This window comes from Haliotis cracherodii, unplaced genomic scaffold (genome assembly GCF_022045235.1).
Source record: "Haliotis cracherodii isolate W230 unplaced genomic scaffold, xgHalCrac1.p SCAF_10, whole genome shotgun sequence".
NCBI classification, from domain to species: domain Eukaryota; kingdom Metazoa; phylum Mollusca; class Gastropoda; order Lepetellida; family Haliotidae; genus Haliotis; species Haliotis cracherodii.
Genome location: NW_027266265.1, coordinates 45,412,183 through 45,439,892, shown reverse-complemented (window position 1 = coordinate 45,439,892; position 27,710 = coordinate 45,412,183). Strand labels below are relative to the sequence as shown.

The 27,710-nt window shown below is 42.6% G+C and overlaps 2 protein-coding genes across 2 annotated transcripts; both read left to right on the top strand.

Annotated features, from left to right (window-relative positions):
• The first annotated feature begins 85 nt into the window (after window positions 1-85).
• On the top strand, window positions 86-19,474 carry LOC139454427 (protein-glutamine gamma-glutamyltransferase E-like). The gene is made up of 17 exons (XM_071236127.1): window positions 86-116; window positions 2,874-2,997; window positions 4,119-4,300; window positions 5,698-5,955; window positions 7,063-7,332; window positions 8,949-9,067; window positions 9,441-9,554; window positions 10,013-10,187; window positions 10,877-11,021; window positions 12,679-12,782; window positions 13,414-13,579; window positions 14,407-14,501; window positions 15,151-15,245; window positions 16,174-16,372; window positions 17,546-17,706; window positions 18,380-18,525; window positions 18,952-19,474. Exons 2-17 carry the CDS (start codon window positions 2,957-2,959, stop codon window positions 19,100-19,102), a joined length of 2,421 nt encoding a protein of 806 aa, XP_071092228.1. The 5' UTR covers window positions 86-116; window positions 2,874-2,956; the 3' UTR covers window positions 19,103-19,474.
• On the top strand, window positions 19,087-27,710 carry LOC139454428 (uncharacterized). The gene is made up of 3 exons (XM_071236128.1): window positions 19,087-19,150; window positions 26,125-26,295; window positions 27,498-27,710. Exons 2-3 carry the CDS (start codon window positions 26,136-26,138, stop codon window positions 27,692-27,694), a joined length of 357 nt encoding a protein of 118 aa, XP_071092229.1. The 5' UTR covers window positions 19,087-19,150; window positions 26,125-26,135; the 3' UTR covers window positions 27,695-27,710.

Here is a 27,710-nt window from a genome sequence, read left to right as displayed (position 1 = left end):
TACTATTGGCTGTGCGTGGTCAACACAGCATCAAGTAGGCGTGTGTAGGTTTCACAGCCGCACTGTCTGCTGCACGTCTCGCTGTGAAGGGGATTGCACAGCATCAGCAGTATAAGGTAAGCTAGTTCCATCACTTGCATCAGATGCACAATGTTCTCATTCGCGGATTCAGAGGGAGGGTGCATGGATGCTCCTCACGCCTCACTGAATGTTTGTACTTTCGAAAAAAATAATACACAATCCGGAATACAAACAGTCAAGCTATAGTTTCACCATGACAAATTTGGGTATTTATATAACACTCGATTACACGATTGCTGTACGTGAATTGCCAATCAACCCCTCATGTTCCAAAAAGCTGTAACCACGCCTATGTCTTGACCTGAATATATTATTATAGTAGGCCGCGCCTTGTCGGGCTTGGCGTTTCCCAGGGACGGAGAGTGGGGCAGAAATCGCCTACATACGGATAACGGATTTGGTTACTCATTATCACGGACCTGTGCTATCTGTGCTAATGTATTACATTATAACTTTATAACCGATAAGAACATCTGTGTGGGGGGTGGTATTTGTACATCACCCTAATTTAAACCGATCATAACATCCATGGTATTTGTAGAACACCTACTTTAAAGCGATCAGAACATCCGTGGTATTTGTAGAACACCTACTTTAAAGCGATCAGAACATATGTGACATTTGTTAAGCACCGACTTTATAACAGTCAAAACATATGTGTTTGTAGATCGCCTACTTAAACCGGTCGGAACATGTAGTATTTGTATAACATCGACTTTAAACCGATGTGAACATCTGTGGTATTTGCAGAACACCTACTTTAAAGCGATCAGAACATATGTGACATTTGTTAAGCACCGACTTTATAACAGTCAAAACATATGTGTTTGTAGATCGCCTACTTAAACCGGTCGGAACATGTAGTATTTGTATAACATCGACTTTAAACCGATCTGAACATCTGTGGTATTTGCAGAACACCAACGTTTAACTGGTTAGAACATGTGGTATCTGTAGAACACCTACTTTAAACCGGTCAGCACATCTGATTGTGGGCTATATTTGTATAACACCGACTTTAAACCGATAGGAACATCTGTGGTATTTGCAGAACACCAACGTTTAACTGGTTAGAACATGTTGTATCTGTAGAACACCTACTTTTATCTAGTCAGAACATCAGTGATAATTGCAGAACTTCCGACTTTAAACAGGTCAGAACATCTGTGGTATTTGTAGAACACCTACTTTTACCAATCAGAACGTCTTCTTGTGGGCGGTATTTGTTTTTCACTTCATCTGTTATCAGGTGTCGCTAGATCTTGACCAGATCTTGATTTAGCTCTATACATACAACCACACAATAGGACAGGCTGGGTTATTGCGGCATTTGAAGGACTGTTTCATGTTGTACTCTAAATGTGTCCTCGGTGTGGCCACGTGAAGATATATACAACAGGACTAAAACAAACATCCAGGTAATCATCATTTTAAGACAATCAAGGTATGCCTGACGATAATGGAATGAAAATGTTCATATGATTGGATTATGGAAACGATGCATATTCAATATATATATAATCATAAGATGTACATGTTATATATAATCCATCTAACGTGGACTTTATTATTTTATTATATATTACATGTATACCGAGTGATGAACATTTGACTCATTTTTATATATTTGAATTTTGGCGAAAGGATATTCGGTTTTCATAAGGAACATGTTTTCTTGATAGGGGGGAGGGATGTATTTCTTTTTAAGAAGGATATTGGATCAGTTGTGGGGCAGGGTTGGGACAGACTGGGTATCGAATGGTTACAATGGCTGTTGAGTGTGGGTAGGGTGGGGAACAAACTCTCATGTGTTCACACAATCAATCAATCACCGGTTTCTCTGATTGATACCGTGTAGTGGCATAACGCAGTAAGATCTGATATACCTTGTTGTCATATTCACTCACTTGATGGAGATCACTTGACCAAATCTTGATCAACAACCGCCATACGATTCATGGAGCAATGGGGTAACTTGGAAGTTAAAGAGTATTGCTTTAACAAGCTGCGAAAGACATACCCCTTTAACAATATGCACGAATTGTGAAAAAAAGATTTCTGTAAAAATTAACTTACAAGTGTTTCAAATAAACTGACAAAAGAAAGTACACACTACTTAAAATTGGATTTGGCCAAATAATTACAACCGTCTTCAAAACGTTACTAGGCTGACAACATCACCGAAACACAGCTAACTTAACATCCAAAACACAACTATGATACCCGAACCAAACACAGGACCATCGAATACCAGTAACCATGTCTTGTTTGCTTTATTTTTGACCACTATCTAACATAGGTGTAAGCCTCCTGTTGCCGGCAGTTTATATGAGGGTCGAGAAACACTAAGAACTATATCCGTAGACGTATTGTAACTATAATCTAAAACAAACAAACTCAGACAGATTACAGTTTTTGTTTACATAGCTATACGTGTTCATAACTGTGACTATGTCAATATTTATTCATGTAAAAGGCATGTCGATTCCATTTGCCCTTATCCTTCATTTTGATGTCAGTGTGTACAAACATGTTCAGCATGGACAAGATTTCATTTTCACAAGATCATGTACGGTTGTCGTAAACCCATTCCCCCGTCACTTGCGACATGGCTGTCAGATAGAGGCAATGAGACAGGAACGGGGTCTTGAATCACTTGAATTCTTAGGAGAACACGATTTATGGACGTAATAACACAAGAGGGGAGGTTTGTCAGATTAAATACAAGGTAAACATAATGTCGGTAAACATGTAGTATAAATCTCCACTGTACCGTTTTGATGACCTTGCAGAACGAGGCGAGCTGTTTAGAACGTCCCAAGAACAGCGTCAGTCCAGACAGCTACGTCAGCTTAAATCCACGCCACCAACGACGATGTTTACACGTTCCCGAAACATCCGGAACTTCAGTTTAAGGTAATTTATGCTTTCAGTTTAAAGGAAGGGTGTAAAATATGGGAATATATTGAAAATCCGAAGTACAAACAGTTGGGATTACGCCCGCGCTGCGTGGTGCTGTATTTCACAGCCAACGCCCAAAGACGTAATTTTAAACGCCTGATGACCTTGCCTTGTTAAAGGCCTCCTTTATTAAAAAACACACCAGTATTTCAGTTATATTATGGCGTTTCATCTGCGGCACAATATCGGATGTTGTCCCTTTTCCAACGAACATTGGAATGGCGCTGTCATACAAAGGATCATAATTAGGACGTATGTAGCGAATCCTGACACTGCTAAGGGACGCAACTGCACTGCACCTTAAACTCCTGAGCAATAAGGCAAGTAACAAGTTCTGCGCTTTCAGAGCTGGATGTTGTTTTACATTAAAGCGCTGTATCCGAAAGTTTTGGAATGTGTGCATATCGCTAGTTTGAAGGGGCAAGGTCAGAGAATTGTCAAATAGGCCGGGCTTTACTGATTTTAAATTAATATTGGTGGATAAGCGAAGTATTTAAATATGATAGTGATGTTATACGAGGCATTCGTAGTTTAATTTCTCACTCTTATAAGTCATATTCAGTTCAGTTACGGTTTATCTGTGTTACAGAGCCGCAAAGCCTCCGAAGCAATGTTTTTACAATTAAGAAACTGTCCCGTATTTGACGTAGACGTTTTATCAATGAAGCCATATTCGTTCGGGAAACCAAGCTTCCTAAATAAACACAGGGGGAACGTCGACATACCTCAGGGGTCATTAGTCAGTAATAAAGATTCTTTAATGCAAACCCAGTTTGCCCTGATTATGTTTCTGGGTTTGTCAGGACCATGCCGTGCTCGTGGGTTTCACCAAAGCTGGATGACTTCAGGCTTTCCTTCCACATTAAACTGAAACGTCGTGCCATGATTGGAATACTGATGAAAGTAAAGTAACCACAAATAACCCTCACTCACTCTTTAATCCGAAATTCCTTAATCCCGATGTTGCACGGATAACATTACCGTCCGGAATAACGGAGTTTCACTGTACGTTTATCCAAACCCATGAACCTATACGAATGTTCCGAATAAAGCTGAACAGTGGACCTTTTTTTCAGTAATGGGTTAAGCCGACACCGTTATTTCCGGCCCGGGCCAGTGCGTAGGCGATTCAGTCGGCCATGGTACTCCCACCGCCGGACGCGGCCCACGGTTGGGGATCTCGACAGTCGCTTCCGGAACTGGCGCCGGGAAAATCTGAGGGCGAGTGAAACCATTGGCACCCGCAATGATGGCTCAGGTCAGAAGAGCTGTTATCAAATCACAATTAATTCCAGTTGTAAATACCACCCACCCTGCGCATGTATAGTATCTGTGTGGCTGGTATTTTAAAGCTGTGCTTTCAGCTCATTTTAGGGTCTAAAGTGACCTTTAGACAATATATGGTCAACCCAATGACTAAAACCATCAAGGTTAAGGCTCCTGGTGTACGCCAGGCCAGCAGGGTCTGACCATTTGATAGATAGGGTGATAGTTTTTCTAATGAAAACCAAAACAATAATTGGTAAACAATTCCATGTTTCTGAAACAGACAGCGATGAAGATAAAAATGAACAGAATCAAAACTGCCAGAGACTGATCTGGCAGCGAAACTGCACTTGACCAACCTTGACCTTAACATATCGGAGAACACAAAGCAGCAATGGCCTGACCATTTGATATTTAGGGTGTGGTTTGTTTGTTAGGTTTGGTTTTCTGTTTAACGCCGCACTCTGCAATATTACAGTTATATGATGGCGGTCTGTAAATAATCGACTCTGGCCCAGAGAATCCAGTGATTGACATCATGAGCATCGATCAACGCAATTGGGATACGATGACATGCATCAACCAAGTCAGCCAGCCTGACCACCCGATCCCGATAGTCGCCTCTTACCACAAGCATAGTCGCTTTTTACGGCAAGCATGGGTTGCTGAAGACCTATTCTACCCTGGATCTTCACGGGTCTGGTGGTGTGGGATGAGCCTGGTACAAAACTAATTTGCTCTCTAAATTACTGGGTGTCCTGTAAAATATATGTTGTGGGTCTCCATGCAGAAAGATTATTCTGTCACTAATAATACTTTCATCTGTGGACATGAAGCGCTGAACATAGGCTATCCTATGGTATCATTAAAGATATGTACAATTATTGAGGAGACAAAAATTATCTTAAAATATCTGAGTGTGCATATAAATAACCCTAAAATGTTTGAAAATCATAGTTACAAAAAAACATTTTCCATACATGAATAAGGTAGCCAACATATAGTAGGTAACAAACATCAAGTCAATTCATGGTATAAGAGTGTGCCATTATATCACAAGAGAATGAAAAAGTCGGGTTTTTAATTCTCTTGCCATGAATGCAATGACACTGTACAACGACGACCGCCGGACTTTGCCAAGCGGTGGCCGAAATAAAGCGAGGGAGCTGTGCGGCCACTAGACCGTGACAAGAGTATATTAACGACACGGTGACACCTTCCAAATTATCAAGAAACGGCCAGCCCCTAATTCTGCTTTGAATGTTTCTACCGTTTTCAACGACATCCACGATAAGCGCTCAAAGCGTAAATATAAGTTTTCTTCATTTTTTAATGACAGCCAAAACAATAATTAGTATTCCATGTTTCCATTCCATGTTTCTGAAACAGACAGCGATGAAAATGAAAATGAACAGCCAGAAGTGCCAGAGACTGATCTGGCAGCGAGGCTGCACGTGACCAACCTTGACCTTAACATATCGGAGAACACCAAGCAGCACCACACTGACATGTATGAGTGCACAGAGGTCAGAGGTCATAAGGAGGCCGAGCTGGTGGTCAGGAGAGGTCAATCCTTCCTCATCACCATCACTTTCGACAGACCTTACGACATCGACAAGAACGACATCACGCTCTTATTCAGCCTAGGTATGTCTGTTTCACACATATCCACACTTACAACAAATATATGTACACGTCTAGCCAGGTGTTAGCAAGGAATCGCAGTACGTTGTGAAGTGTTGTCACTAGTGCGCGCACCTTAGCTGCCAGGACCAGGTTGTTCTGCTGGTTCCGATTATGACCCATGGACTGGTAGCAATGCAGCTGCTTGCTGCAGCGAATGCGTACTGTGTATACTACTCTGAGTTTCTATCCCACATGTCTACTTGCTGATACTAATGTATTAGATACGAATCGCTCATTCAGTTGGGTTCGAACAGAACAGAGTGTGACAGATTAATAAATATAGAAGTAAATCCATTATTTGAAGAAACTGTTGACCATTAGTTTCTCAATACGTTTGTATCTGCATTCCAAAAACAATTTTGGATTACCGGTTGCACTTGACTGCAGAGCTCCAACTGACTTGAGCATCGAATTGTAAACTGTAAAAAGTCCGGCAACGAAGGCAGATACAGAAAGCTATATGTTCTTTCATGTTCAAATACCTTCTACCTTGGCAGATACAGAAGCTATACGTTCTTGTACCTCACACTGCTCAGTCCCAAATACCTTCTAAAAGATCCCCGAATCCCGCTTACCAACAGAGGTTGGCAGCTTCAGATCAAGACCTGTTTAAGTCCAAGTTGAAGGATATGATAGTCAAATGTTCCCAAACACGTTTCCTCTAAGCTTACTTACGTATGTCGATTATGGGGTAGACTTATATACTGATGGAAATGATAAAGGGAACACTTAGTTTTAGATACAGAAAAATGATATGCCATATCATAGGTTCCAAGCCGTGTCTACCAAATACACGTTGGAAACAATGCACACAAACGCATCTCAAAATTTGACTCTAACATGTGTTGAATTGGTAAGCACTATTTCAAATGTACTGACAGTACTAGTAAAGCTCATTTCCCTATATTTGTCATTGTTCCCTTATTCGTTTCAATCAGTATGGTTTGGATGTTTGAATATTCTACAGGATGTCGGTTGGATTTCGCATATGGTTAGGTTGTTTTGATTTTGGGCGAGATTGTTGCTACTCGTGTCGTTATGAGCTTCCCCATCACGATATTCTTGCAGCGTCTGACGAGAGTAACAGCGCTGTCAATGAGACCATCAGGGTAGCAGAGGACAAAGACACGTCTTATAAGCCACGGAGATGGGGCGCCACCATCGCCAAGAAGGGAGATAACTCTCTGACGGTAGAAGTTTTTTCACCCGCCTCTACCCCAGTCGGTGTGTGGGACTTGATTGTCAGGACCACCGTTGACGTCGAGAACGGCAAAGACCTCGTCTGGCAGTACAACCACAACGACGACATCAACATCATCTTCAATCCTTGGTGTAAAGGTGAGAAAATGTGTAAAAACTGAAACACACACACATTAACAAATGATTAGGATTTCTGATTTCGATAATGTTAATATTTGTCAGCTACTTGAGTGTTTCAACAAAGTGGCAAACGTTTGAGATCAATCTCATTCAAATCAGATCTTAGTTCTCGCTATCGCTTAACAAAGATCTGAGGACATCCCATTACGGGTCACGTCAGAACGACCTTTCATCCGACCAATCAAAGCGTCGCTTACCAGATCATGAAAGTGACAGTCGGAATGTGTTTTTTAATCATGCAATCTCGAAAACGTTAACACGGGGTATTCCGAACGACAGTTACGACCCGTACGACTGATTCGGTCAAAATTATCGTCTATCTCTCGCTTCGATGGGATAAACATTTGATCGGGGGAGGCGTTGCACAGTATGAGGGAAGCATTGCCATACAATCGCAACGATATATAAGACATTCCGGAATGTTCGTTTGTTCAGTTTTCAAAATTTTAATCGAGAACTGTGTCAATATATTTTTATTCTGAAATGGAAGTCGGTTGCAATGAGTGGCGTAACGTTCGAGAAAGCTGCTTTCTAATTGGCTGATGTCGAATTCGTCGATGCTGTTGACATTTATATACTTTTCTTTATAACCTTTGTCCCGTGACTACAACATAGCTAGAAACATAAACATATTGCCTTTCATTATCATCTAATTTTAGATACAGTTCTTATAAAGGTTTTTGTAGTTACTTGTGTTTTATTAATGTCTGAAAATATGCTGACAAGGGTGAATGAAATGTCACTCCAGGAAAAGCAACTGTCCTGGTCGTTTAGTCTGAATTACTTCCGGTGTTGAGCGGATTGTACCGCTTTGACATCCTCCGTTAGCATAATCTAACTGAAACAATATCTCGCCACGCCAATAGGTCAATATAGACGCCGGGAGACTGGATTAATGTCATCAATAGCTATGTGACCTTTGCATCACTGATGCTGACGAAGCTCCACTGAAATGAAAGGGATGTGTGAGTGAGTGAGTCAGTGAGTGAGTCAGTGACTGAGTCAGTCAGTCAGTCAGTCAGTCTGTCCGTCAGTCCGTCAGTCCGTCAGTCAGACAGTCAGTGTTAAATACGCCATGTAAAGCTAAAGAGAGAGGACAGTCAGACCCTGTTATCGCTGACATAGTGATGCATGTCAATCACTGGATTGTCTAGTTCAGATATGATTATTTACAGACCGCCGTCATATCGCTGTAATATTGATGAGTTATGACGTTGTGAATCACAGTTAGAATGATATGGTTCGTCCAGTATTTCAACATCTGTTTTCCAAAGTACGTTTTCTGTGTCTCAACGGAATTGTTTTCATCGAATATAACCCCTTATACTATATTTGTAAATTATGCCAGCCAAACTACATGAAGCATACTAAAATCAACCATCCCTTTCCTCTGCCACGACAAGCAATATTGGCCAGCTATAGCAATGAGTGAGTGATTGCGGAATCGTTGACCATGCTCACATCAACCACTGTTTGACATGATCAAGCCTGATAATTGATAGCCCATACAATTTGGTGAGATATTGGTGTGGCGTAAAATAGCAAACACTCACTAACTTGACCTGTCCGTACAGAGGATGTGGTGTACCTCCCTGACCCCCAGTGGCTGGAGGAGGCGGTGGAGAACGACTCAGGGGTGTTGTACTATGGCACCTTCGATAGGATGGGAGGCAGTAGCTGGTACTTCGGCCAGGTCAGAAGAGTGCTTGCTTCATCATTCTAATGCTTATTTTCTATATTCTCGTGAGGGCTATCTTTTTAAATTATGCTTTGAACATTTTCTGTTACTTTGCTACATTTTATTGAGAACAATTCAATATTAAGTTGAAAGAAAACTAATTCTAAACGAGAGAAAAGCCACTTCATTAACGTGATATTTGTTGCGTTACAATATAGCAGCTGACATATTTTCTGAAATGTCATCAACTTTGAATATTTTCAGTGTCGAGCGGTATCTCAGTGGATCATCATCATCATCATCATCATCATCATCATCATCATCATACTATTATTATGTCTGTTGTTATTATTACCATCATCATTATCTTTGTCGACCATTTTGTCAGTTTGAGGACGGTATCCTGCACGCCGCTCTCCACCTCGTCAGGAAAGGCTTCGACTACAAGATGACGCGCACCATGGGGAAGGCGAGCAAGGTTGCCAGAATTCTGTCAAAGATCGTAAGTCCACACACAGATCCCACGTTTCCTAAATTCTATGTGTACCTGATACCAAATTTGCAAGTAAGAGCTGTAAGCAAAGGGGTAGCCCTTTTACGCTGTAGCTCGTCCTGGTAAGAGGGTCCTATTACCTGCATGGGATCATAGTGTGAAGTCACTGCTTGGTGCCCCTTGCTGTGATTTGCCTGGCAACAGCAGTTGAAAAGGTCCCACGTTATACAGTGTAGTGCTCAAAAGACTGTATGTAGTATTGCCATGTTTCCTACACTGCATAGCGTGGACCGTGCACCTGCTACCAATCACTGATCTGTCCGGGCAAGCTTCGGCTATTCACAGGCCACGTGAAACATTTCTGACTGCGGCGTAAAACAAGGTTCACTCATTCCCTTGCCAGCCTTTCGTATGAGGAAATTAGGCAACAGATAGAGGAAAAAATACTTTCTGGTTGTCTTTGTCAGGTTAACTCCTCCGACGACAACGGCGTTCTTCAAGGCAACTGGAGCGACAGCTTCGCCGGCGGCACCAGTCCATCTACATGGACGGGAAGTGTGAAGATCCTGAAGAAGTACATGTCCACCGGACATCCGGTCAAGTTCGGACAGTGCTGGGTCTTCTCAGGGGTCCTCGTAACAGGTGTGGTCAGCAATCAGCATCTTAGTTTAACAGTAGGGGGAACAATCATCACTGTTGTTTAACAACGATCAGTACTGTTGTTCAACAGCATAGGAAACAATCAGTATTGTCTTGTAGCAGAGGGAGTAGGGAGGGAGGGGCAATGCATGAGGGAACAATCCTTCATGTTGTTCAACTATCGGACGGAACAATCCTTCTTGTTCAACCATCGGACGGAAATATCCGTCTTGTATAAATATAGGGTGAACAACATTTCTTCTTGTTCAACTACAGGAGGGTACAATCCTACTTGTTGTTCAACTATCGGACGGAACAATCGTTCTTCTTGTTAAGCTATCGGACGGAACAATCCTTCTTCTTGTTCAACTATTGGACGGAACAATCCTTCTTGTTGAACTATCGGACGGAACAATCCTTCTTCTTGTTCAACTATCGGACGGAACATTCCTTCTTGTTGTTTAACAAATATTTATTCTTTGAACAACATATGAAAACAACTATCATCGTGGATCTAGCACTAGATATGAAGCGCGTCAGTGAGTTGTCTCAGCGTTAGTGCTGGGAAGCCATTATTGCCGGTCTCACATGCTCTAACATGTATCACTATCTCCCCATAATAATAGTTCATGAGTTTGATTCGTATAATTACCATAGCAATGTTGTCACTAAACTCCTCACTGTGCTATCAGTGTGCCGAGCCCTAGGACTTCCCTGTCGGAGTGTCACCAACTTTGAATCAGCTCACAACAGTGACAAGGAACGTTTAAGCTGTGACGAGATCTTCCGGCTCAACAACAGAGGGAACTACATAAATATATCCAATGACTCCATATGGTATGTATTTACTGTAGGGAGGGCGGTATTGCCAGCAACTCTTGAATAAATATTGTAGAAGATAAGATCCATTTTATGTTGGCATGCACAACTATGACGTTTACAGACAAATGTATTTCCAAAATTTAATGTATAACATGGTAATTCCCTTAGTCAGTTTCTCTCGCCTTTAACCTTAACCTTCGCCTGAAACCTTAAGTAATGTACAAAATATATTCATATCAAATAAGCTATGACTCTACGCTTTTCACTATCATATTTAGTATTGCAATTTGTATTACTGTTATTTGTTACCCCCATGCTATATACATTGTATACAAACGGCTGGGCAGAGGTGAGGTGAGGTGAAATGGGGTTTAACGTCGCGTCCAAGATTATTGCACTTATATAGCGACGTGCATGCACGTGTATGTATGTGTGTGTGGCTGCTTGTACTAGTCCGGACTGATGCCGATTTATAGTGCTAGCTCACTGAGATACCATGCCGCAGTTGAACATGAATACCCCACTCAGACACAGTATACTGACTCCGAGCCGACCAGTCCTTGTTTTAGCCCCCTAATGCCGAGCGCGAGACAGGGTAACAACAAGTACCATCTTTAAACGTCTTTTTGTATGACGCGGCTGGGGATCGAACCCCGGACCCTCCGGGTGGACGCTCTACCACTAGACCACGGAGGCGGTCGGCTGGGCAAAGGAAAGCATCCACTTATAAATTGAATTTTGCAAATAACATTACACACGATATTAAAACGTCACTTGACTGAAAATAGTCCCCGAAAGCTGCCAACTTAAGGTCAAAAGCACAAATATAATACCCGTATCAAATAAATCACCATCAATTAACTTTTGTTTGTTTGTTTCCATTATCATAGATGGATGTACACTTTCCTTTGCTCGGTAGTGTATGTGTACTGTAATTTGGCCTGTGACTTTATTTAAGAAATAAACGACGAGTGGGAATTGTTTATCGTAAACATAAAACACTGCAGGGAGTAATAACCATGAGGTGCGCAGCCCCTCGTTGTTTATACTCCCTGCAGTGCTTTATTGTACGATAAACAACGACCACGAGTCGTTTATTTCTTTTATGAAGTATCAACATTATTTATCATACCTCCATGTCAGAATGACGAGATTTGATTGGCCCACGTGATATTGATGAAATACTGTGTATCCCGCCTAGGAGGGGGAATAAATTTCTCAACGGTGGAATAAATCTCCTATACCCCGGTACGAGTAAGCGAGGCATTTACTCTGGTTTTATGCGTCCCGAGTTAGGTTTGATAACACTCCGGCTCGTGGTATAAAACCTACGCATAAAACCCCATGTACCCCGAGGGATCCTTCTACAACTTATAGTATAGCCCCTTTAAGGGTGTTGATAAAATGTACAACCTTTAAAAATATTTACCCAAATTTATTAATGATAACTCCCTGACTATAACCCGGCAAGTCCATTTTACGAACAGGTGAGTTAAGTTTGATATTTCCGGCACATTCTCACAATCCTCACATCGATCCCCTTATACCGTATATATACTCCTAGCATTTCTTATAAACTGAACTAATCAATATAGTATTTAATGGTGGCCTGACTAATAATGTATCTTTTAAGATACAGTTACATGTATATGTTGTGTCATTATTTTGGCAGGAACTTCCATGTCTGGAACGAGGTTTGGATGAGTCGCCCTGACCTTGGCAGAAAGTTCGACGGGTGGCAGGTTATTGATGCCACGCCCCAGGAGACTAGTGACGGTAGGTGTGTGAGGGGTAGGAGTTGATAGGTGTGTGAGGGGTCAGAGATGGTAGGTGTTGCAGGGGTCAGGTATGGCAGGTGTGGCAGGGGTCAGAGATGGTAGGTGTCTAAGGGGTCAGAGATTGTAGGTATGTCAGGGGTCAGAGATGGCAGGTGTGGCAGGGGACAGATGTGGTAGGTGTGGCAGGGGTCAGATATAGTAGGTGTGGTAGGGGTCATATATGGTAGGTGTGGCAGGGGTCAGATATGGTAGGTGTGGCAGGGGTCAGATATGGTATATGTGGCAGGGGACAGATGTGGTAGGTATGTCAGGAGTCGGAGATAAAACATGTGAAGGGGTTCAGAGATGGTAGCCGAGGCAGGGGTCGTTAACGGTTGATGTGGCCGGGGAGAAATATTGTAGACGTGGCAGAATGTCATGAATGGGAGGGTACACTTGGAATGTAAAACAAGATCGATGGGATGTAGAAACATCTATGACAGCAAGTGACAGGTGTGTTAGGCATCAGGTATGGAGGGTGGCCAGTGGTTACAATCCGCCCATAGGTCCAGTATGTAATCTTTTGGTTACCTACCTCTTTCTTCCCTACCCATGTCCACATTTCCTCACCCCCTTCCCCTGGTTTATAGGCGTCTACTGCTGCGGCCCCACCCCCGTGAGTGCCATCAAGGAGGGGCTCCTCAACATCGGACAGGACACGGCCTTTGTCTTCGCCGAGGTCAACTCGGACAAGGTGGTCTGGGAGGAACACGTATTGACCAAGAAAAAGAAACAAGTGTCAAGATATCCGAACAGGTAAATAAAAGGAAAAACATATTTGCATAATATTAAGAAACCATAATCATAATTTGCTGAAAGTGGAGTTCACTGTACGATTCCGAGGATATCACAAGCACGTGTTTATGAATCCCAAGCAAATACCAGGTGTTCGCGAATAGGTGAGCACCCGTTACAAACACGTGCAAAGGCAAAGCAAGTGATCCCATTAACAAACACCGGATCAAGTTATCTGATCACTATCCTGCTCCATGAAGTTAACTCCCTCGATGTGCATATGGTTGTCAGAACATCGTACTGATCCTCATTGTCATGTACACAAGGGTTGGGTGGGTTGGGATGTGCGTGTTTTGGGAAGGTCCAAGATGTGTACGACTAAACTCGAATAGGCAGGCACACTGCACCACGCATGAAGTGAGGTGAGGTGAAATTGGGTTTAACGTCGCGTCCAAGATTATTGCACTTATATAGCGACGTGCATGTACATGTGTGGCTGCTTAGACTAGTCCGGACTGATGCCGATGTATAGCGCTAGCCCACTGAGATACCATGCCGCAGTTTAACATGAATACCCCACTCAGACACAGTATGCTGACTCCGAGCCGACCAGTCCTTGTTTTAGCCCCTTAATGCCGAGCGCCAGACAGTCTTTTGATATGACGCGGCTGGGGATCGAACCCCGGTCCTTCCGCTCTCCGAGCGGACGTGCTACCTCTAGACCACGGAGGCGGTAACCAAGTATGAGAATGTAGTGGAAGGGTTCCAGTAAGACCCCTTCAGCCGTTACCTGATTTATTTCTACCCTCTGTAAGATTTTCAGATGTTTTTTTCTGTTTTCGCTGCAGTGTCGGCAAGATGATCAGCACCCACGAACCAACCCAGGAGCCACTAGTCGGGCTGCAGCGACTTGACCTCACTGACCAATACAAGAACCCTGAGGGTAGGTTCACTGTCCCTGGCAAAGACGTTTATAATACCTCCATGTCCGAATGATAAGATCTGATTGGTTCACGTGATTTTGATAAACTAATTTATCATGTATTCCGCCTAGGTGGGAAATGAATTTCTGAGCGAGAGAAAAAATCCCTGCAGCTGAAGTTATTCCGCTGTATTTGACCGAGTTTCCCAGTAGCGGCTGCGCACGCATTCCGCTAACGACCGCTGTCAAATACGATAGTTTCTTTTCGTTCGCATAATAAATTCATTCGGTTCCAACACGGAAGCTATACTACCAATACGCCTTGATCTTAAACCCATTCAACGCTTTCATAGATAGAGGGCCTGGGAATGGTCCTCAGGAACCCATGCTTGTCATAAGAGGCGACTAACGGGATCGGGTGGTCAGGTCCACTGCCTTGGTTGATGGATGTCACCGTATCCCAAATGCGTAGGTTGGTGCTCATGTCACTCACTGGATTGTCTGGTCCAGACTCGATTATTTTTACGGACATCCCTCATATACTGGTAGCTGGAAAATGGCTGAGTGCGGCGTTAAATAACACACAAACAAATAAAAAAAATAAAAAACATACTGTGACTGCGTGGAGTAGATAGCAGCCATTTCTTGACTGACTGTGTACTCCTCACAGGGTCGGACCGAGAGCGGGAAGTGGTGCGACAGGCGGAGGCGATGTTCAGGAAGGATAACCTGGAGGTGGACGAGGAAGAACCTCCGGTGTCAGAGGTCAGCGCTTCTCATCTGCCCATTCCATCGTATTTCTCAAAACTCATGCAAAATTTAAAAGATGATATTTGTCCATGTGCCTCAATAGTATCTTAGGCGTTAGGGGTCATGGATGGCCCAGTCGTCTATGGCGCCACAAATCCGTGTACAGAGTTGCGTCCCTTATGCGTGCCAGGATACTATAATCGTGGGTTCAATTCGTAGATCCTTTCGCTAAATTCTTTCAGGTTTGTTTGTTTGTTTGCTGTTTAACGCCGCACTCAGCAATATTCCAGCTATATGACGGTGGTCAGTAAATAATCTATCCTGGACCAGACAATCCAGTGATTAACTTCATGAGCATCGATTTACGCTATTGGGATATGATGACAGGCATCTATCAAGTCAGGGAACCTGACCACCCGATCCCGTTAGTCGCCTCTTACGACAAGCATAGTCGCATTTTTTGGCAAGCATGGGTTGCTGAAGACTTGTTCTTCCCCGGTCTTTTTCTTTCAAGTAACCACTAACGAAAGCATAGCTTGCCTGAGATTCGTTCAAACCCGTCAAACCAGATGCTGCGGATTTGCTCAAGTTTGTTTTCTCTTCTCCTGATCATGTTACCTGTGAGTGAGTGAGTTAGTGAGTATGCGTTTACGCCATTTGTAGTTATATCGCGGAGAGAAACATGTGCTTAACAGGTTCCATCCATGTGGGAATCGAACCCGGGTCTTAGGCGTGACCAACGAACGCTTTAACCGCTTGTCTGCCCCTCGACATGTTCAAAACTACATTTAACACATGTTAGAAGAATACTATAATATCTCATTAATGATACTTTAATTTCATGTTTGTATGTGTAATTCACGTGAATTATAATTTAAATGTAACGAAAAATTACAGAAGCAGAGCATTTAGCAATAACCATCTTTGTCCTGTAAACTTGTAGACGTTAGTGTTGGGCATCAACGACATAGGTGACATCACCGTCGGCAACGGCTTTGACGTCAAGGTTAACGCCACCAACAACGGCACCGCCGTCCGTAGTGTCACCCTGTCTGTCATGATCGCCTACAAGACATACTACGGTGTCGTGACGGGGACGGCCGCTCAGTCGAAGTACACACAAAAGTTAGAGCCTGGCAAGAGTAAGTGCAACTTTGTAGGGACGTGAGACACAGATCGTAGGCTATACTGAGACATTGTAGGCATGAGAGAGTACGTCCAACATTGTAGCCATAAGAGACACATCTTCCCGAGGCAAGAGAGTTAACTGAGTATAAAAGTCCAGTTTCCACCCTTGTCGAACTAGGCTGGTATAATGGAGTAACTGTTACATTTTGGCTGGACGAACGAGTCTATGCATTGTCCAATCAAACTCGCGCAACGAAATCGAAATCCGGTTCGTAAACTGTCTTTTCATGGTTTTAATCAAGGTGTTCACGTGATTTGATGCACTTCGCGATGTAAGACCCGTTTAATCACAATATAGATCTTGATTATAGCCATTTTGTTTGAAACAAATGCAAGTGATACGAGAGGTGGAACCTGATTTGGGCCATTTGAGGCGGGAGAGAGTAGTGCAACATTGTAGTCATATGAGACACAGATCGTAGGCTATACTGAGCTATTGGAGGCGGGAGAGAGTAGTGCAACATTGTAGTCATATGAGACACAGATCGTAGGCTATACTGAGACATTGTAGGCGGGAGAGAGTAGTGGAACATTGTAGTCATATGAGACACAGATCGTAGGCTATACTGATATATTGTAGACGGGAGAGAGTAGTGCAACATTGTAGTCATATGAGACACAGATCGTAGGCTATACTGAGCTATTGGAGGCGGGAGAGAGTACGTCCAACATTGTAGTCATATGAGACACAGATCGTAGACTATACTGAAATATTGGAGGCGGGAGAGAGTACGTCCAACATTGTAGTCATATGAGACACAGATCGTAGACTATACTGAAATATTGGAGGCGGGAGAGAGTAGTGCAACATTGTAGTCATATGAGACACAGATCGTAGACTATACTGAAATATTGGAGGCGGGAGAGAGTACGTCCAACATTGTAGTCATATGAGACACAGATCGTAGACTATACTGAAATATTGGAGGCGGGAGAGAGTAGTGGAACATTGTAGTCATATGAGACACTAATCATATAGACTATACTGATATATTACAAGTGGGAGAGAGCAGTGTAACATTGTAGTCATATGATACACTAATCATATAGACTATACTGATATATTACAAGCGGGAGAGAGTAGTGCAACATTGTAGTAACGTATAACGGTTATCTGTTTTTCTAAGGTCGTGTCTTCACCTTGAGTGTGACGCCCAAGCAAGCAATGATGCGACCCAGAGACGGTTTCAACTTCCATATCGAGGCTGTCGCGAATGTCAAGGAGACCGGAAACATCGTCACCGAGACCTCCTCTTTCCGGTTACGCAGACCCGACCTTGTTATAAAGGTGAGTGCGTTGTTTACACATCGAGTCAGCCATATGCAGACATTCAGCTCTGTCCACCTTTCAGAAGGAAGTCATGTTCTATATAATAAAGATCAGTTCATTTTTCTGTGTTTGCTTTTTAACGACGCAGTCATGAATATTACATTTATATCACGGTGGCCTGTAAATAATCGAATATGGGCCAGACTTACCAGTGGCTGATATAAAGAGCATCGTCCCATCGGACGGTGTCCGGTGACACGAACAGTCGAGTCTTCGCGTCGGAGAAGCCCATACCCCATATAACGATTTAAAGTAATTCAAGCTGACTCGTTAGATCCAGTATTTACCTTCCCCATAAACTTGAACTAGGTATTGACAATTCCCCTTGCACCTCTCCACAAAGAGAAAATGTGTTTCCATCCTCACAAGGGCTATATTTTGGACATCTTCTCCACTAACCCGCTCCTGTCCATATAGATACTTACTGTCACGTGTTGTGTGTTATGTAGGGTCCCTCCATTGCTAAACCCGGGGAGACAGTACAGGTGGAACTCTCCCGTCCATATATATACTTACTGTCACATGTTGTGTGTTATGTAGGGTCCCTCCACTGCTAAAGCCGGGGAGACAGTAGAGGTGGAACTCTCCCGTTCATATATATACTTACTGTCACATGTTGTGTGTTATGTAGGGTCCATCCACTACTAAACCCGGGGAGACGGTAGAGGTGGAAATCTCCTTCACCAACCCTCTCCCCGTCCTGATGACCAACTGTGAGGTGGAGATTGACGGCAACATGAAGGTGGTGGCTCCCTTCACGGACAACATCAAAATAGCGTAAGACACATTGACATACCCACGCAAACGTTTCATGCCAACGTTAAAATAAAATATGTTCTTATCATTTGAACGATTGTTACAATTGTTTAATCCTTGTTTATGGTAGATGATAAGCTGGTGTTTAATAAGTTATACGGACACACAAAGTATGCAATGCCATGCTCACCTAACCTAACCAACATGTATCTGACCATACTCACCCCAACTCACTAAATATCACCTCACCTCACCTCACCTCACCTCACCAAATATCACCTCACCTCACTAAATATCACCTCAACTCACCAAATATCACCTCAACTCACCTCACCTCACTAACATGTATCTGACCAGCCCTCACCACACCAAATATCACCTCACCTCACTAAATATCACCTCACCTCACCTCACCTCACCTCACCTCACCTCATTTGTGTCCTTCAGGAGTCTTCGTCCTGGACAAACCTGGAGGAAGACGATCAAGATGTCTCCTACGTCCTTCCCCCGAGCCCAGAGGAAGAGACAGGCGAGCTTTGGTCTGGAGTCCGACCAGCTTGGGTCCGTCATCGGATCATACAGCATCAAACTCGCCTAGAGCGCCAGTGACGCGCGTCATCGTGCCTTAATCTCCACTTTCATACAGGTCAACATACAGTTTCAACATTTTACTCCTACCCGTTCGCACGGAAACACGTTCACAAACAAACTGGCAGACTAGTTGACTAATTATCTAAGCTGTACACAACGACAGTCTAATCTATTGGTTAATCAGTTAGTTTTGTGAACGAATTGACAATGTCCATTCTTTGTATGTTTGTTTGTGTGTTTAACGCCGCACTAAGCAATATTCCACCTATATGACTGCGGTCTGAAAAATAATCGAGTCTGGAGAGACAGTCCAGTGATTGACATCAAGAGCATTGATCCACGCACCTGGGATAGGATGACATGCATCAACCAAGTCAGCGAGCCTGACCACCCGATCTCGTTAGTCGCCTCTTACGACAGGCCAAGTCGCCTTTTACAGCAAGCATGGGTTGCTGAAGACATATTCTACCCCGGATCTTCACGGGTACAGTGTCCCTACTAGTACTGGCAGTATGCGGTTGTAGAATATCGATACATTCCTATGTTAAAGCATTGTTTCTGCAATCCGCATCAACAGGGAGGCATCTGTGAAGCAGTTGCACTGTTAATCATCTTTCTAATTGACAGCAGGGGAGGTTAAGCATCCCCTTTATGAGATATTCGAGACAAGAGTGAGAATTATAGTTCGCAGTATGTCCAGTGTCCATGGCCACACAGTAGACTGGATGTCAACAGTGACTGCCTGGCCAGCTGTAAGCTAAGGTGTATTCCATGTCCAATAAACTGCTGGGCAAAAGAAAGTATACACTTGGATGAACCAAAAAACTACAAACGTGACTAAACAGAAGACTTAAGTCCAAAATGCAACTATTATACCCGTATCAAATACATCACAATCGAATAATCATTTCCTGTTGGTTTCATTTTAGCCGCCGTCAAATATGGATGTACACTTCCTTTTGCCTGGCGGTTTATATGCGTACGTTTTAATGAACCTAATTCCGTATAAATACACATTTCTGTCAAAGAAACTCAAGAAATGGCAACTATATGATATAAAGTTGATACCATTCATTCAATTCAAATCTAAACAGAAAACGGTTGTAATGACTGTCAGACAGACATCGGCCCAACACAGAGTATTCTGAAAGTCCAAATAACGTGAAGGGCTTAACGTTCGTAACGTGTGGGAATAACCAGTTAAACGTATTTGCATGTGTTTACATGTGTACCCTATAAGTAGTCCGTACTGCAGCATGTTTTACTTTTCAATATATTTACGTGTAAGTTCATGTGTTTAAAAAATAAATAGAAACCGTTTTAGGCTGCGAGGTTAGATACGCATATTACTGGTATCTCATGCAAACACTTGTTTGAAGTGTTAGAACTAGAACTAGGACATGGGAAAGGTGAGCTGCGGGAATCAGGTATAGAGTAGACATCAGTTATGGTATAGAAAGACTAGTCTTACAAAATCATGCTCAAACAAGTTCTTATGTACTATTTTTGTACCTCACTGTGCCGCCGTTATACCCAGATCTTATGCTCGCATGGCCGCTTAAGGCAGTCGCAACGCTGAGGTAGTTTAGTGAAACTGGACCCTCGACTCCGCCCAGCGTTACAAACTTACGACAATCATATAGCTAAGATAGCTTTGTGGACTAAACCGGTCCTCATTTAGAGCAGTTTTTCACAAAGTCTTAGAGCTGCGACTTTTAAATACTAGTTTTTGTTATTGATTGGGAGTGACGACAGTCGCTTCGCAAAGATCGCTATTTGAAACTTGGCCTGTCACTGCTTCTCTACAAGCTATTCATCTGGGCCCACTTGAAGAAAGCGATCTTAGCGCTAAGACTATCGTCATCCTAAGTTAAAGTATGGGAGTTACGATAATCTTAGCGCTAAGATCGCTTTGTGCAGGTGGGCCCTGGACCCATTTGTGCAAAGGACGGCAGTGTCGCCACTTCATGTAAGTCTACGTTACGTTTTGAAAGTCAATACAGTATTAGCACTTTGATCGCTTTGTGTAAGTTGACCCTGGTCTATGTTCCGTTTTTGAAGTCAAAACAGTATTAGCATTAATATCGCTTTTTGCATGTCATGTCTCTCCACCGCAACCGCGCAATTTACAAGACAGGATCGTAAAGTCGCTGTACTACCCTTCTTTCTTTAACGCCGCCCAATGTTCTAGCGATATGACGGCGGTCTGTAAAATAATCGTGTCTGGACCAGACAAACCAGTGATTGACATCATGAGCAGTGTACGTTAGCCGTGTGGTGGGTGATACTGCAGGGGTATATTTTACGTATTAATATCGGGGGACAAATATAGTCGTGATGGGACCTTGAGGAACATCAAATTGGCAGGTCATTTTAGTGTGAAAAGACTGAAACAGACCATTTTTAAAAGACAAACAATACAAAATGTCAACGCAAGAGAATAGCGTCTCGATTATCTGCCGAAACAGATTCCACATCAATCAAAATAGTGATCAAAATAACATGAATGGATCACTGAAAATCAGCCATGACACCAGGTGTTCGAGGTATTAACATGTTATTGTCACTAAGTATGACACCGGGTATTCGAGGTATTAACATGTTATTGTCACTAAGTATGACACCGGGTGTTCGAGGTATTAACATGTTATTGTCACTAAGTATGACACCGGGTGTTCGAGGTATTAACATGTTATTGTCACTAAGTATGACATCGGGTGTTCGAGGTATTAACATGTTATTGTCACTTAGTATGACACCGGGTGTTCGAGGCATTAACATGTTATTGTCACTAAGTATGACACCGGGTGTTCGAGGTATTAACATGTTATTGTCACTAAGTATGACACCAGGTGTTGACACGTTGATAGATCACGAGGAGGGTCATGTAAAATTCATTGACTAATTGTGGATATGAAACCAACCTACATCCAATCTCTACAGTGGTAACATAACACGAGACCCGTGAAGATCCGGGGTAGAAGAGGTCTTCAGCAACCCATGCTTGCCGTAAAAGGCGACTATGCTTGTCGTAAAAGGCGACTAACGGGATCGGATGGTCAGGCTCGCTGACTTGGTTGGTGCATGTCATCGATCCCAATTGCGTGAATTGATGTTCATGATGTAAATCACTGGATTGTCTGGTTCAGACTCGATTATTTACAGAGCGCCGTCATATAGCTGGAATATTGCTGAATGCGGCGTAAAACAACAAACCAAACCAAACCAAACATAACACGACCCCAAAGTTGAACCAGCAGTATTCAAAACATATTCATTGTTCCACGTTTGTGTATAATTGTGCCTTGTTATTAATGGTGTTTAATTGTTTCCATTTATGTAAACCTGCGCTTCGATGTTCTGTATGAACGCGCTATGCTACCCCATATCTGCATCTCCTACGGTGTTGTCGCTTCTGTGCTGTTGTTTCCGCCTCGTCGTACCGTGTCTCTGTCAACTCCATTTACAATATTATGATTATTATATTTACACGTTGATTTACATGACAATTTGTATCCCAACAGAATTTTTCAAATATTACTTTTATAGTAAATAAAGAATTATATCCTTGTTGTTGGAACGTGTTGTTTCCTGCAGCTAGGGGCCGCCCGGTCTAGTGGTAGAGCGTCTCCCCGGGGAGCGGAAGGTGTGGGGCTCGGTCCCCAACTGCGTCATACAAAATACGTTAAAAGATGGTACTTGTTGTTACCCTGCCTGGCGCTCGGCATAAAGGGACTTAAACAAGGACTGGACTTTCAACTTTGGGCCATAACAAAGTGAATTAGCCAATGTAGTACATTGTTTGAGTAGTTCATTGCAAGTATACTTGGTCTGTTGAGGCAGCCAGTTGAACGTGATAGTTATCCAAATGGACACAGAATAGGAAAAGAACGAGTGCCGAGCAGTTATCAAGTTTTTTAACTTTAGAGAAAAGAACTTCTTAATTCTGATTTTAAGGAAAAAAGAACTTACATTACCTGAGAAATTTTAGAACTAATTGAGAAGGATTTCGTCAAATTCAGAAAGAGATTAGTAACGAGTGATGAAACATGGGTCTACCACAATCACCAATTCGCGTCATACCAAAAGCGTTAAAAGATGGTACTTGTTATTACCCTGCCTTGTGCTCGGCACTAAGTTCTAAAACAATGACTGGTCAATTTGAATGACGTTCGCTACCGGGAAGACATCGTTCGGGATCATGTTCTATCCATTGTGCAAATTCTGGGAGGTAACATCCCCTAGGCTGTTTTCAATCATCTGGTGTCTTCAGTGCACCGCCCCTGCCTCGCCTGTATTAACGCAAATGATGGTCACACTCGATATTGACAATGTTATTGAGTTGTTACACCACGCCTCTTTTAGAGCGTGTCGCTCTGTCTCCCGTTACCATGCAGGTATGGGTTTTGTCAATGAATTTGGTATGATAAAACATTTATCAGATTAACGAATTTTGCTATTTTCAATAACATAACATAACATTTACACCACTTTAGATGAATCACATTTATTTTTTTCCGTTAGGATATACAGCAAACACAATTTAAGAATATAATAGCATGGCCTGTGTTCGAACTCACGAATATGTTATATATGGACACTAAGCCCTCAGACTACTTTTAGGTTCGAAAATGAGAGTAACTTCCCTTTATAATCAAAATGGCGTTACTTGACAGCTACATGATGTTTTTTGTGTCTTCACGTGTAGATATGTGAGTATGTTCAGTGACTTACTTATGAAATTTCGCTAAAGGCCTATGTGACATGTGTTGCAAGGATATTATAAGATGAAATATCCTAAAGAAAGAAATTTCTCAAACTTTCTACTGCAAGACATATGTCGCGTTCATGTAACTCAGTAACTGATGTTACCAAGGCAAGTGTGTCCACGAGCCTATATCAAAGTCACAGACAAAGATAATCAGCATAGTTTGTGAAACGAGTCTTATCGATACTGTTCGCGATATATCGTCGGGTCATAGGTTTTCGGACATCATACGTTTTCGGACGGCCATGGTTATCGCGATTACTCGCGCTATAACGGGGGGTGTAGCATCACACAGACATCGTAAATATTCAGATGATGGCTTGTTTTTAAGAGAAAGCTGTATTTTATAAGTGAATGAAATGTTTCACAGTTGTTCTTGTGATCAGAGAGAAAACTATGAATGCTTCTAAGCGTCCGAAAACCCATAACACGGGGATATGTGAACTGTACCTATAATTTGCTAACACAATGCACCGATGTGTCGATTGATCGTTTCAGCTTTAATTGAATTATTAATGAAGGACTCGGGACAGTGATGTTTTATTTTTAGGGTGGAAAGTCTGGACATGCGTCTCTGTCAAACAAATGCACTGGGGACAATCTTTCGACAAGCCGCGTAAATCTTTGCATGCTTGATATATGAAAGTGACACTTCAGCCTACAGTACATATCTGTCTAAAGGTTCTTCCTTACCACAAATGAAGTGAATGTTGTTTTATGCGAACATCGGTAATATTCAAGCAAAACCACAGAAGCCTTCAAATAATCGAGTCTCGACCAATAGTTAATAACATGAACAACACATCACGATGTCGGAGAAATAACAGAAAATATAATCCCCTTGTGCGACTAAAGTAGGTCTTGGATGACAGAATACATTCTTTAACAACTCGTGTTATTCGGGAGAAAGTCTTTTGCAAGTTACGGAAAGGGGCGAGTGGTGACGAATGGACAGAAAAAACAATGTATGAAAGAATTTATAAACGTCACTTCCGTACAGTGACGTCACATTGTCTGTTAATGACGTAGTGTTGATTGTCATGACGTCATTCTTTTTTCATCTACAATAACTGAAGTTTAGAGCGGAAATAACTTGATGGTAAGAGTAATAGTTTACATTGAGGCTTGAAGTCATAGCTTAACCAATGCATGAGTTGTGTCTTTACCGTCAAATACAGTTCATGTCCAAACTGTATTTTTCTAAAACATTCTAAAACATTACTTTGAACATTGACATGGCACTGACCCAAAACACTAAAGCTTTCGTAGATATAGCAATGTTTGTCGGCCATATTTATCGTGATTGTGCGCGCTATAACGAGGGGTCTGGCATCACACAGACATTGTAAATGCTCAGATGACGGCATGTTTTTAAGATAAATTTGTCTTTATAAGTGAATGAGATGTTACATGTGTTTATTTGATTAGCGAGAAAACTACGAATGTTTCTAAAATCGTCCGAAAACCCATAACACGGGGATAGTATTAATTATCATATGATCGTTTCTTTAATCATTTTAAATTTCAGGTTAAACAAGTTTATGAATAAAACTGTCAATTGTGATTAGAATTACGTATTTCTCGTTAACAAATACGTAGAAGTAAGAAATAAACATTTTAAATTTCAGGTTAAACAAGTTTATAAATAAAACTGTCAATTGTGATAAGAATTACGTATTTCTCGTTAACAAATACGTAGAAGTAAGAAATAAACCCCTCCTTTTATTTAAGAAACACCACCATTGAATAGATATCAACAATCTCATCGTTAGCAACAAAAGGCTGTGTCAGACCAACCTTAGATTCAAACCACAACTTCCGTCAATCTCAGACTGAGGTGTCTTGGTGCAAGGGACTGTCAAATAGCGCGACACGAGGTTAACATTACCATCAACATAAGTAACGTTACTTTGTGAGGCGATCTCTACTTCCGTGGGAGACATTCGGTTTCCCTCGGAAGTGTTCGGGCAGCCGAGGCCGAGGTTCACGTGGCCGAGCGCTGCCGGAAAAGGGATCGTCTGCAACGAAGCTTCGAGAAAGGTAAAATCCCTAGTTCTGAGCTAACAGTCGCGGACCGCATTTTAAGATAACACTACGCGGATCGTGCCGGGCGATCATATATTTAACCACCAGAGCAGCTAATCACCATATTGTTCGCGGAAGTAAAATCACTACATTATAAATAAAACAATTTTCATAATACCGTGGAGGTGATTTGTTGGTGTTACTACATGTATGTTGTTGTTGTTGCTGTGTTGCAGACCCGTTATTGATGCCGGGTTTAGAAGGGACCGGGTACGTGCCGTATGTCCCAGACGAGGTCCCCATCTCGGGAGAGTACTCCTACATCGTGGGGGGTACAGAGATTGTGACGTCACCTAATAAGATTGGGGAGGTGTCAAGAATGTCCGAAATCATGATATCCCTTGGAGGTAAGTGTGTCACCCAGTGTATCCGTAAATACGACTTGTTTTAGGTAACAGCAGTCACTAAACACGAAAATCAACAAACAGAGGGTGGGTGAGAAGGAACGACTTATTCAATATTGCCAGAATGACGCAGTCAGTGGGCTTTTAACGTTCCTTTGATCTCCATTACATATAAGGGTCGCTTGAAGACATCGAACAAGTTATGCATTTAATTTTCGAAAACTGTTTGTTTGTCGTATTACATCCCACTCGGCTATATGACGGCGGTCTGTAAATCTGGACCAGAATTCGAAAATAAAACTAATGAGACTGGATCCACGCAATTTGGATAGTCGCCCCTTACGACAAACTTAATCTGATGGGAACCTTGGTTCTTACCTGGAATCCCCATAAGGTGAAAAGGAGTCGTCGCGTTCAAGATTATTGCATTTATGTAGCCATGTGCGTGTGTGCGTGTGTGCGTGCGTGCGTGCGTGCGTGCGTGCGTGCTCGCGGGTTCTTGTACTGATCCGGACTGATGCCGGTTATATATTTTGCTAGGTCACTGAGATACAAGGATATCCCGCTCAAACAGTATACTGACTCCGAACCGACCAAATCTAAAGAGCTTAATTTATGTCAAATGCCAGGCACGGTAACAACAAGTATCTTTTAGCGTAATCTTTTGGTATGAGGCCAAGGGATCGAACCACCGAACCTGCGCTCCTCCGGGCAGACGCTCTGTCAAAATACCACGGAGGCGGACCCAAGGTTTGAAATCAAAGAAACAACCGTTCAGTGTTCTATCTGGAAATGTGCATAGAAATGGATAATGATGGCACCCCCATCAACTAGACTCGCTGACTTGGTTGATGCATGTCATTGTTTCCTAATTTGCGTGGATCGATGCTCGGGATATCAATCACTGGATTGGCTGGTCCAGACTCGATTATTTACAGACCGCCGTAATATAGCTTGAATACTGCTGAGTGCGGCGTTAAACAACAAACAAACTAGTCCCTGGAGGCGGTTATATGACATGAAGTATTATACTCGTCTGGCGCCTAGGGTGAATAAAGATAGTCGAGGTTTCCTTGTGGACCAGTGAGTTGGCGTACGGCTATTGCCTTCGTTTGCTTAAAGTGTAGGATTTTTTAGCGCTTCCGATGCAACTTATTCCGCACCTAGGCTTCAGTTATGCTGACACGGAGTTTTCCATTGTCTAGGCTCCCAGTCGTCGTCATTGTCGATGCTGGATATTGAACGACGTAACGCTGCCTCTGCAATCCGTGTCGGTCAGTCCGAACGAGCCAATCGGCCATCGGTATGGGACTTGGTTGGCAACACCCTGGTGCAATGTTTCCGTGCTGTGGTTGGTGACGACAATAACCACAGCAGAACCTATCGTTACCAGGACGAGTAGGCCGTGTCACAGAATA